The sequence below is a fragment of the Phasianus colchicus genome, chromosome Z (genome assembly GCF_987193195.1).
Source record: "Phasianus colchicus chromosome Z, bPhaCol1.hap1.1, whole genome shotgun sequence".
Classification (NCBI taxonomy): domain Eukaryota; kingdom Metazoa; phylum Chordata; class Aves; order Galliformes; family Phasianidae; genus Phasianus; species Phasianus colchicus.
Genome location: NC_143476.1, coordinates 48210092 through 48222296, shown reverse-complemented (window position 1 = coordinate 48222296; position 12205 = coordinate 48210092). Strand labels below are relative to the sequence as shown.

The 12205-nt window shown below is 54.2% G+C and overlaps 1 protein-coding gene across 1 annotated transcript; it reads left to right on the top strand.

The window, feature by feature from the left end:
• Positions 1–1991: 1991 nt before the first annotated feature.
• Positions 1992–11683, top strand: LOC116236694 (maestro heat-like repeat family member 5). Its single transcript, XM_090131219.1, has 19 exons — positions 1992–2455; positions 2662–2741; positions 2930–3055; positions 3316–3395; positions 3665–3776; positions 4094–4183; positions 4403–4507; positions 4741–4893; positions 5034–5185; positions 5573–5711; positions 6562–6713; positions 7100–7247; positions 7713–7850; positions 8256–8432; positions 9015–9170; positions 9326–9427; positions 9548–9650; positions 9890–9949; positions 10231–11683. The coding sequence occupies exons 1-19, from the start codon at positions 2338–2340 to the stop codon at positions 10377–10379; spliced, it is 2340 nt and encodes a 779-aa protein (XP_089987345.1). The 5' UTR covers positions 1992–2337; the 3' UTR covers positions 10380–11683.
• Positions 11684–12205: the final 522 nt, after the last annotated feature.

Sequence of the window (12205 nt, the reverse complement as noted above, 5' to 3'; positions counted from 1 at the left end):
TCATAAATCCATGGGACCCGATGGGGTGCATCCACGGGTGCTGAGGGAGCTGGCAGAGGTGACTGCTGAACCGCTCTCTATCATCTTTGAGAGGTCTTGGAGAATGGGGGAGGTGCCTGAAGACTGGAGGATAGCCAATGTCACTCCGGTCTTCAAAAAGGGCAAGAAGGAAGATCCAGGTAATTACAGGCCAGTCAGCCTCACCTCTGTCCCTGGAAAGGTGATGGAACAGATTGTGCTGGATGCCATCTCCAGACAACTGGAAGAAAAGGAGGTTATCAGGAGTAGTCAGCACGGGTTCACCAGGGGGAGGTCGTGCTTGACCAACCTGGTAGCCTTCTATGATGTTGTCACTGGCTGGGTGGATGGGGGGAGAGCAGTGGATGTAGTCTACCTTGATTTCAGCAAGGCGTTTGACACTGTCTCCCACGACATCCTTATAACGAAGCTGAGGAAGTGCGGCATAGATGAGTGGACAGTGAGGTGGGTTGAGAACTGGCTGACTGGCAGAGCACAGAGGGTTGTCATTGGCGGTGCAGAGTCTGGTTGGAGACCTGTAACCAGCGGTGTTCCCCAGGGGTCGGTGCTGGGTCCGGTCTTGTTCAACATCTTCATCAATAACCTTGATGAGGGGATAGTGGCCACCCTCAGCAAGTTTGCTGATGATACAAAGTTGGGAGGATTGGCTGACACACCCGAAGGCTGTGCTGCCATTCAGCGAGACCTGGACAGGCTGGAGAGCTGGGCAGTAAAAAACCAGATGAGGTTTAACAAAAGCAAGTGTAGAGTCTTGCACCTAGGGAGGAATAATTGCATGCACCGGTACAGGTTGGGGGATGGCCTGCTGGAGAGGAGCTCTGCGGAGAGGGACCTGGGTGTCCTGGTGGACGACAGGTTGGCCATGAGCCAGCAGTGTGCACTTGTGGCCAAAAAGGCCAATGGCATTCTGGGGTGCATTAAAAAGAGCGTGGCCAGCAGGTCGAGGGAGGTGATCCTCCCCCTCTACTCTGCCCTGGTAAGGCCTCATCTGGAGTACTGTGTCCAGTTCTGGGCTCCTCAGTACAAAAAAGACAAGGATCTCTTGGAAAGAGTCCAGCGGAGGGCCACAAAGATGGTGAAGGGCGTGGAGCATCTCCCCTATGAAGAAAGGCTAAGTGAACTGGGTCTGTTTAGCCTTGAGAAGAGAAGACTGAGAGGGGACCTGATCCAGGTCTATAAATATCTAAGGTGTGGGGGGCAGAGTGGCGAGGCCAGACTGTTTTCAGCAGTGTGCGGAGACAGGACAAGGGGAAATGGCCAGAAGCTGGAGCATAGGAAGTTCCGCACCAATGTGTGCAAGAACTTCTTTACGGTGAGGGTGACGGAGCACTGGAACAGGCTGCCCAGGGAGGTTGTGGAGTCTCCTTCTCTGGAGATATTCAAGACCCGCCTGGACGCCTACCTGTGCGACCTGGTGTAGGGAACCTGCTTTGGCAGGGGGGTTGGACTCGATGATCTCTGGAGGACCCTTCCAACCCCTACGATTCTGTGATTCTGTGAACAGTTCAGCTTGGTTTCAATGTCTGTATGAGGTATGGTGAAGACAAGTATCAAAGCTGACTTAATTGCATTGCGGTGGAAGTCCTGCCCAGATGGTATCAAGAAAAGACCAAATCTCTAAAAGATCACGTTCCCCAGATGGGTATTGTTCAGAGATTATAAAACAAAAGAAAAAGAAGAAAAAAAAGTATCTGATGGAGTGTAGGGAAATGCCTTATTGGAGTGTGGTGTTCCCAATTATTTGACAGTGTATTGTCAGCTAATCAGAAATAAGGGCACGGAACTGTATCTCCTGTGTGAAACTTATTATTTACATCTTTATGATTGAGAAATAAATGCCTTGGAGCTCACAAGCCTGTGAGCAAGACAGCTGCTGAGCTGACAGCAAGTCTTCGTCTGCCTCCTCTGCCCTGCTGCGGCCACCTCCGGCCTCACAGCAGAAACATGAAAGTCTGGGCAGGCCCTTCTCAGGCCCACTTCTAAAGCTTTCTGGGTAAGCAGGTGCACACACAGCCCGCGGAGGAGGTTGGTCTACGCCATTTCAACCAGGGCCCGGCACCAGCCCCGCCAGGGCGGGGCAGCGGGTCACAGTGGGGCCCTTTGTGACCCATCCCTGTGACATCCAGGCATAGCTGGCACCGACACGGTGGCCCCGCAGTGTCCGGCAGGACAGCGAGGTGACAGGGCAGGAGTGTGCGGGTCTGGCGAGGAGCCCCCGAGCATAGCCCACGTCTTTTCCCTCTACCTTTTGCAGCCCCACGGCTGCCCCCTCCCCACCCTCAGTGCTTATCCCACGGGATGGAGAGGAAACCTCCTAGATACCCCAGGGTGGCCTGGGCAGAGAGTGGGGCTCCCCGGAAGAGAAGAGCTCCACTGGAGCCCTACGAGGTGACCGAGGTGCAGCCACTGAGTGCTGGTGAGTGAGGTTCCCCAGCAGGGTGGGCAGGGCTGGGGCAGCGAGTGCCCCCTCGAGTGCCTCGACACCAGGGCCCCTTGTCCTGACAGGCACGGGCAGACTGTGCCAGGGGAGTGGGCCCAGGGCTGGAGCAGGCAGAGCTCCTTCCTCTGCTCGCACCTGCCTTTGGCCCCTCTACAGTGCTGCTCATTCTCTTCCTTGGTTAGATGCTGACTGGCTGCCTGTGTATGAAGTGGAAAAGGAGGCTGTTGATTGCATAGAAGCCTATGTCATCAGCAAGGAAAAGGTACTAGCAGCTGTCTCTGTCTTGGCTGTGCCTGCATCTGCAGATGGTCCCTCTGGCTCAGCCTTCAGGCTGCAGGAGGGCTGCTGGCTGGGCAGTGCTGCTGCTGTCCTGCAGGCCTCCCACACTGCTCGGTCCCCCTGGCCGTGGCTCTCCATGCTCACACTCCTTGGTCTCTGTGTGCCTGCCAGGATCTGGTGCAGAAGATGCAGTTCCTGAACAGTATTTGCTCACTGTGCAGCACTGCTGGAAAGAAGGGCTTGACAGAGAGCCTGGATGTCTTCTGTTTCCTAAACGATCTGCCACAGAACATCGAGGTGAGGGGACATAGCTCCCGGGTACTTGCACTCCTGAGGAGGACAGGGCACGGGGAGAAGGAGGCAGGGAAATTATGCACAGACACTGATGTGCCCCTGATGGGACTCCAGGTGTTGCTGAGACCTCAGCAGTGGAGGTGGACAGCAGCATCTGTGTGCCAGTGTTGGTCAAAGGGCACTGGGGCTACTCAAGCCCTACCAGGATTTGCTGGTGCTGGGTGCTGGTGGCTGCCAGGTGCCATCCCAGTTGTGCTTTGCAGGTTCTATTGTGCGAGGAGCCCAGGGAGCAGCTGAGCACAGCACTGAGATACCACTGCATGAATGCTATTGCTGCCTTGAGGTACCTGCCCAGCCCTTTGTTTTGCCAGCACATCCCCAGAGCACAATCCTGGTGGCCCTGACACAGCTCCCTGCTGGGTCTTGGCTCTTGCCACAAAGCTGGTGGCATCAGGACTGTCCTCTGATCCAGGCCAGCCCCGTGGAGAGGGAGGTGCCTCCTGGCAGGGGCTCCCCATCCATCCCAGAGAGCCCTGCCCAGGGGAGGGCCTGTTCCACCCCTGCCTCAGCACCGAGGTACTGCTCCTAACATCAGGGTGTCTCTATCTGCAGTGAAGTGAACGCAATTTCAGAGGACGAAATACTACATCTCTTAAATGTGTGCTGCAATGTCGTCTTCTACCTTCCTCCAACGAAGGTCTTGAACATTTGCCTATACAATCATGTACGTACCAGGTGCAAGTACTGAACCTCAGGCCTTTGGGCTGCTCTCTGGATTCTTTGTGTCCAGAGTCTTAAGAAAGACCCTTGTGGGGCAGGCTCTCAGCCTTGCTGCCCCTCACCCCTTACCTTTCATGCCCTGGGCCCAGCAACACCCTGTGCTTGCAGCCTGGTCTGCGCACAGCAGCTTTGCAGCCCCAGGGTCTCCCTGTGTGTGGATGTGTGGGTGTCCTTCCTTGGCAGCCAGAGGGATTCACAGCAGTCTCCTGGCGGTGAGAGCCACCTCTGACAGACTTCCACAACCCTCTGTACTCTTTACAGACCCTGAGCGCACTGGACAACATGCTGCAGATCGTGGTAGACAGCCATCCCACCACCACTGTGAATAATCAGCTGCAGAGTATCTTCCAGGTTTGTCATTTGTAGAGCTCTGCTCCCAGAGGTCCCTTTAGTAGAATTTGAGCCCTCTGGCAAGTGACCCCAGCGGCAGTAGCCCCATGATGGGCTCGGCTTGAGCTCAGGGGAAGCCTGCATGGATGCTGTGGTTCCAGTCAGGAGCTTGGCAGACCTGCTTGTGCTGGAGTGGACATCAGCAGCTCCCAGGCTAACCAGCAGTACCTCTCCTCACAGTTGCTGCTGTCCTTCACCTACTCCGGGATCAGAATTGTGCGTGAGAGGGCCACGGAGCAGATCTGGAAGCTTTGTGGTTTCATGGCCAGCACTTTCAGACAGCAGGTAAGGAGACATGAACATTCCACCTGCTCCCTCTTCTTCTTTTTGCATCCCAGAGCTGCCTCTACAGCTCAGGGGTACCTGATAGACAAGCTTGGGCACAGGTGGAACCCTCAGCATGTTTTTGCCCTGAAGCAAGTGTCTTCTTTTGCCCTTTTCCTCTGATCTTCCTCTTCCAGACCGTGTTCTCACACTCTGTGACTTGTCTTCCCTCCCTTTTTTCCTTCCTACCATAGCTGCTTAGAAGATTCCTCGAGGCTCCTCAGACTACACACATCGTCCTCAAGACCCTTGAAAAGACCATTGCTGACTGTAGCTCTGAGGACAAGGAGTATGCCAGGATTATACTGGATTTGATTTTGGAAGACCCTGGCACCTGGCTAACAGAAGTAAGCACTCAGATTCTCTTGGGCATCTGTAGCCATTTTAAGCCAGCCCAGAGCACTGCGAAGAGCAGTAATTTCAGTGGCAGCAGGGCAAATGGCTGCAGTACGGCAGCAGCAGTATTCTCCTTCTGTCCTCCCAACAGGTGCCAGAGATTTTGCAGTTCATCCGCAGAAAGCTGAAAAGCAGCAGCGCGTCAGCTCAGGCGATCTTCCTGTCAGTGCTTGACGTGCTGGCACGTCAGTTTCCCACGGATGTGCTAACAAGCGTGTTGACCTATCTACCACACAGTGACAGGTATCAGCTCTGACAGCCCCACATGTCTGTTCCATGAGAAGGGCCCAGAGACTCTCCTGCTGCCAGAGCCAAGAAAAGCTGCGGGACACCCCCGAGGAGCAAGTGCTCCATGTCACTGTGCTTTCCAGTGCCAGTGGGCCACTCAGGGCTGCAGCAGCTCACGCCCACCAAGGCAGCCCAGAGTCTCCCATCAGGCTCCTGCCCTGCCCCTTTGGGAACGCCACCTCAGCCTCTCCTGCTGGCCCAGGTTGGGCCCCCAGGCCTCCCCAAGCATGCAGGGTGGCAGGGCCAGAGCTGCAGCACGGCCTGGGGCCTGCTGGGCCTGCCTGAGCCACGACACTGTGGCTGAGGCAGCCCTGCTGACATAGCATTGCTCCTTCTTTGCAGCACTACCCTGAAGATCTGGAAGATGCTGCTTACCATGCCAGAATCTTCAGAAAAAATCTTGGATGAAGTGTGCAGCGTTCTCCAGGACGAAGAGCCATGCAGGATCACCACAACGGGGCTGGGCTTCCTTCGTCTGACTGTGAGTTACTGGACAAGGCACTGTGCTGTCCTTCAGGGCTCTCCTTGCCCAGCTCCCTGCCTCCCCCTGCCTTCCTCCCCAGACTGGAAACTTGGGACAGGGCAGGGGCAAAGTTGGGGCTGTGGCTTGGGCTAGGGAGAGGCACGGCCTCCGCACAGGCTGAGCAGGCTGCAGGACCAGGGAGAGAAAGTCTCCATGGCCACCCCCGTCTGGTGCCATTTTTGTGCCAGCTTTTCAAAGGTCAATTGCTCTTCAAAGGCATGAGAACAAGAGGCTGTGCTGGTCCAAGGGCAGGAGGAGCAAGCCTTGTCCCTGGCAGCACAGCTTGGTTGTTCTCGGTGATGTGAGACCTCTGTGTTGGGGCTCAGCCTGGCCACTCTGCCAAACATCTTCTTCCAAGGCTTACTTTCAGACCCTCCAGTGCTCCCTTTTCTACCAGCAGCAGGCACTCTCTCAACAGGCGCCACAGCAGAAATGTGGAAGCCAAACAGGCAGCGAGTGCCTCAAAGGCATTGCTGAGGGCCAGCCCTTTCTCACGTGTGGTTTGGTGCCTGGGAAGCTCTGCTCTGACCTGGTGGGGTGGCTGGGGGAGCACTCTGAGGCACAGGCACCCTGTGCTGGAAACTTGTTGCACTGCTTTGCACGACTGCACAGCACTTTTGTGCAGAATGTGACTCCGAAGCATCTACTTTTGCATCAGCCATGCCAACAATATGCTCTTCCCTCCACTGCTGTTTGGGACCTGAAGCCATTTTAAACCAGCAAAGAGCAATGGGAAGGGTAGCAATAGCAATGGCTGGCTGGCAGCGGTTGTAGTGACAGCAACATTCTCCCTGTGTTCTTGCAACAGGTGCCAGAGATTCTGGGGTCCATCCAGAGAAGCCTGAAAAGGAATAGCGAATCACCTCAAAAGACACTCTTCTCACTGCTTGACATTCTGACCATCCAGTTCCCCAGAGATGTCCTGAGGAGTGTTTTGATTGACCTTCCCCAGTGCGACAGGTACACGAGTCCAGACAGCCCCGCACGTTTGTTCCATGAGAAGAGTGGGACTCAGAGACGCTCCTGCTGCCAGCGCCAAGGAAAGCTGCAGGACACTCCCGAGGAGCAGACCCTCCATGCCACTGTGCTTTCCAGTGCCAATGGGCCGCTCAGGGCTGCAGCAGCCAGTGTTGACAATGGCAGCCCAGAGCCTCCCATCAGGCTCCTGCCCTGCCCTTTGGGGAAGACCATCTCAGCCTGGAGCTGAGCCGGGCCCCCAGGCCTCCCCAAGCACGCGCAGTGGCAAGCCCGGGCTGCAGCACAGCCTGGGGCCTGCTGGGCCTGCCTGAGCCACAGCACTATGGCTGAGGCAGACCTGCTCACACAGCATTGCTCTTTGTTTGCAGCATTACCCTGGACATTTGGAACAGCATGCTTCCCATGCTGGAAACTTCAGAGAGGATCTTGGATGAACTGAGCAATGTTCTCCAGGACAAACAGCTGAGCGAGATATTTAACGTCACCACAGCGGAGTTGGGCCTCCTTCACTTGACTGTGAGTTACTGGACAAGGCATCAGTGCTCTCCTTCTGGGCTTTCCTTGCCCAGCTCCCTGCCTCCCCCAGCCTTCCTCCCCAGACTGGAAACCTGAGACAGGACTGTTGCAGAGTCAGAGCCACGGCTGGGGCTGGGGAGAGCCATTGCCTCCATGCAGGCTGAGCAGGCTTTAGTGCCTGTGGCCACCCGTGGCTGGTGCCTCTTTTGCGCCAGCTCCTGCTGGTCAGGTGCTCCTCAAAGGCTTCTAAAGGTCAGAGGGCAGATGGGGTAGGCCAGAGAGTCATCCTGCACAATGCTAGGCCTGGGGCGCAGAGGGATGGTGAGGCCTTCCAAAGGTGCTGCTGCCCCAGGCCAGGCTGTGTCTCCCCAGTGCCCAGCCCTGTGCTGCAAGAGGAGCCAGGAGCTGCAGGGTGCAGGGAGTCCTGCTGCCTCTGCCTGGTTCTCACAGCTGCCTTTGTTTCAGATGGTGCACCCTACTGAAGAGATCCTGAAAGAGCTGTGTAAGCCAGCACTCCTCCAGGGTCTTCTGAAGATTGAAAGCCTGCCACTGCTCTGGCTGGTGCTCAGAGGCATTGTCCTGCTGTCCGAGAGACCTGAGACGGTGAGCAGAACCTAGCCAAATGAAGCCCTCCTGTGGGCAGCCTGGCACTGGGGCGGTGGGCAACATTGTGCCTTGGCCTTGCCTGAGGCTCAGGAGTTGGGGTGATGGCCATGGTGGGGCCTGGAGGCTGCCTGGGGAGATTTCCAGGAGCTTTCCAGATGGGTTACCTGGGGGCCTGTTGGAAAATGGGGTGGCTGAGCAGGGGGCATGCTGTCCTTGCTCACCTGCCCTTCTTCTCCTACCTTCCCCATCACTATAAGTGCGTGCCTGCCCAGAGTCTGCCACTGCCATTTCCATGGCAGCTGCCAACAAGCAAAGCATGTGGCTGGTGCTCTATAATCCGAGTTTTTAGGCCAGGGTGGCTGCTATCCTCTTGATGAAAAGGAAATTGTGTGTTTTGTACAGGCAAGAGAAATACGGGCCTTGCTTCCAGATCTCATGGAGACCCAGCAGTTTGCCAACACACCCATTACTCTGAAGGTGCTGAATATCTTCAGAAATGTAATGCGCCATCTGGGGAGGAAGCATGCCAGTCCCATTGCTCTGAAACTGGCTGAGAAGATTCTGCCTCTTTTTAATCATGTAAGTCTGCATTGAAGCTGAGCTCCATGGGTGAGTGCTCGACCGGAGGGCCTTCTCCTTTCTTTGCTTCTCTGGCTCTCGAGGATGAGATGTCTTCTGGGCTCTGCAGCCCAGCAGGCCTTGTCCCTGGCAGCGCAGCTTGATTGTTCTTGGTGATGTAAGGCCCCTGTTCTGGGGCCCAGCCTGACCGCTGTGCCAAGCATCTCCTGCCAAGGCTTATTTTCAGATCCTCCAGTGCTCCCTCTTCTACAAGTGCCAGGCGTTCTCTCCAGGTGCCATAGCAGGGAGTTGCAGGCTGAGTGGGCAGTGAGCGCCCCAAAAGCATTGCTGAAGGCCAGCCCTGTCTCCTGCTTGTCCTGGGGCCTGAGGAGCTCTGCTTTGACCTGGTGGGGTGGCTGGGGGAACACTCTGAGGCAAAGGCACCCCATGCTGGAAACCTGTTGCACTGCTTTGCACGACTGCACAGCGCCTTTGTGCAGTGTGACTCCAAAGCATCTCCTTTCACATCAGCCGCGCCTACACTTGTGCTCACAATGGACAGTGAGAGTGTGTTGCTGAGGTCCGCCTGTTCTCCTCCCTCAGGTATCAAGTGAAGTGCGAGAAGGCTCCATCCGCCTCTTTGAAGGTTTGATGAACGCTGTGCTGTGGTGTAAGAAGAGAACCATGAAGAAGATCGTGTGCAGGGCCCTGCTGCCTCTGCTATTTCAGATGAGTGACGAGACCCCGAGCGTAGCACAGGTATGAATTATAGACCTGACCAGCACGCAGGCAAGGGTGTGCTGACACCTCAGCAGTGGCAGCGATGGTCTGGGAATTGAGAGTGAGTTCAGCAAGAACTCAAACACTGGGAAGTGTGTCTGTGGTGCCATCTCCCTGCATTTGTTGTTCTGTAGGCATCTGGGGAAGTCCTCATGGCTTGTGCAAAATTCCTGAAGTGGAAGGAGCTCAAGTGCCGGGCCGGGGAGGAGAACATAGAGGAGATCAGGATGTGTTTGGTAAGGACAATCACAAAGCCCACACCTTTTTGCTGGGGGAAAGGGGATGCTGGCAGGAGGAGTTGCACCAGCAGCTGAGGAGGCTCTGCAAGCCCCATGTGCCTTTCTGCTCTTCTCCAGCTGCACCAGGACAAGATGAGAGTGGAAGGATACCTGTGGCAGAGCCTGCCATACCTGAAGGCTTCTCAGGCCTCCTTGCGATGCGAGGCTGTCAAATTCATCGGTGAGCCCAACCCCTGGGTCCTTCTTTGGGCCCTGCCCTGGTAGCAAAGCACAGCCCTGCAGCCCCCAGATACATCTTGCCCATACTGGTAGCTCCGATGGGTGCCTTGCTCAGGTCCCCCCTCGGGCACCATCCCTGCCTGCAGCATGAGAAGGGAAGCAGCTGGGCTGGCTGGGCTGCAGTCTGTGCTCCGGGGAGTGTACTGGGGAGCGGGGGTCTGACTGGAGCTCTTTCCCTAGGGCTGGCTGTGCAGCAATCCAGGGATCAAAATGAGGAACTGCTGAATGAAATCTGCAGTGGTGAGTGAGGGCAGTGCTGCATGTGCTGGGGCTGGGGCAGGGGGGCAGAGCCTGGGCAGCATGCAGCTGTGCCTTGCCCTGCTGCAAGGAAATGCTGAAGGGGAGCATTCCTGCGGCAGGTGGGGCACTCCTGAGCAGTGGCTTCCAACTGATCCCTCAGTCTCACATGCTCCTCTGGGCCTGGAAGAACAATGAGTGGGGCTGGTAGGGTCAGGAGGGGATGTTGGTGGCTCTCTGCAGGTCGGTGGGTTTCATCTCTGCTCTGTTTCCTTCTGTTGCAGCCCTTCAGCCTTTGCAAGATGACGTCTATCTGGCAGTCCGCTCCCTGGCAGCTGGGACAATACAGATGCTGAGACATCAAAGGCAGCAGGCAGCATCAGCACGGAGCAGGCTCGCAGCACTTTGCTGCTGGCCCTGCATGGCCATTTGAAATGTAATTCTTGTACAGTGACGTTGCTATGACACGCATTCCTGTCATGCAAGACAGACCCCTTTAACAATGGAAGGAACCAGGGAGCACGGACGTCGTGAAACAAAGAACAGGAACCTAGCTGGTTAGAACTGGGTCTGTAGTTAGTGATTGACTAAGGTGAAAAGTCCACCAGAAAGCCTTTGCGAGAAAAACTTGGAGAAGACCTCTGCCTGTGACCACCAGAGAGCAACACGCATGTGCGCAGAGGCGGAACGTATCATAATGATTTCCCCAACCTAATTGGAACATTATGATGACATCTTGGAACGGTTTAAGCAAGCTCAACCCACCTGCTGTGTCATCCATCTGTATGATTTTGTATGATAAATAAGCAACCAACGTGTTTTGTTGTGCGAGTTAGAAGGAGTCATCACCCTCGCACCTAGCACCATAATAAACATACCAACTTTATAACCTACATGCCTTATGGAGTTTGATTCTGTATGTCGCATCTGTCCTTACAAAGAGGTCTCTAATTAAAACTCGGACTGTAAAGCTGTTCCCTGGGTGTCCTCCTGTGTTCAGCTTATGTACAGAGTTTCTGTAGAGGTGGGCTGCAGGATTGCATCCTCAACATGTCAGCTGACAATACTCAGCTGGGAAATGCTGTTGATTCTCTCCAAGGGGACAAGAGGCCTCGGGTGGGGATACAGATCTTTTCGAGAACTGGACAATGAGCAAGAGCATACAGTTCCACTAAAGAAAATAAAAGAATTCATCATTCAGCATTCATCATTCCTAAGAACCTTGTGGCCTTTCTTCAAGGCCACTACCCCCTCCATGTACAAAATAAGGCTAACTTCATGGCGTACACACACGTAGCCTTAAGCAAGATACCTGCTCATTTAGCTGGGCCTGTGACAGATACGAAGCAGGAAAGTAATGGTTCTCCTAGTTTCTTTTTTAGAGCATTCCCTGAAGTAGCAGTATTTGAGAATCCAGCTGCAAACCTGCAGGCATGTTTCACCCTTCTTGACAGATGAAACTAGCGTAGACTGATACCACTTTGTCTATCAGCAACGCTGCACTTGCAGCTGTAGTTTCAGTCTGGCCATTTTCAGGCAAAGAGTACACTTGTTACTGAGCAAGACATGCAAACCTCTGTAGAAGAAGTGCACATTTCTTTGGTCATGATCTCCAAGATTTCTTGCTTGCCTATTTTAATGTCTTCAGTTGCTGCAAAGGACCACTGGCCAGGCACTCAGAGTTTGCCCAGCTTCAGCAAAACATGTAAATACATTTTAGTTCATATTTGTGTTCCACTGCTGTGACCTTATTCACTAAGTGCTAGGGAGTCAGTCTGCAAGTCCAGAAATGCAGACTAGATTAAATATAGTCATCATGCAGGCATGTTTCACCCTTCTTGACAGATGAAACTAGCGTAGACTGATACCACTTTGCTGGGAAGCAAAGCTCCTGCTTGCTCAGTAGTGCTGTGTGACTGAGTATGAGCGTCACGTGGAATAAGACAAATGGGTTTGTATTTCAAATGGGAAAAAAACATCTTTTCTTTTCTTAATCTTGGAGACCTAGGAATCCGGACTCAGAGATCTTTGGTTTTCAGTTTGCATTTCAAAATGGGTGAAAGAATGATTCTGCAAGCCTTCTTTGCTGACATACAACTCTTAAACTAACAATAATATTATTTTTACTATTACTAATAAAATCAACTCAACGACAGCAAAACGGACAATGAATAAATGCATAGGGAGAAGAGTCACTTGAGGAAATTTCTCATATGAACTTAATTGGTACTCTGGTAGGAGAGCCCTTGTGCACAAGAA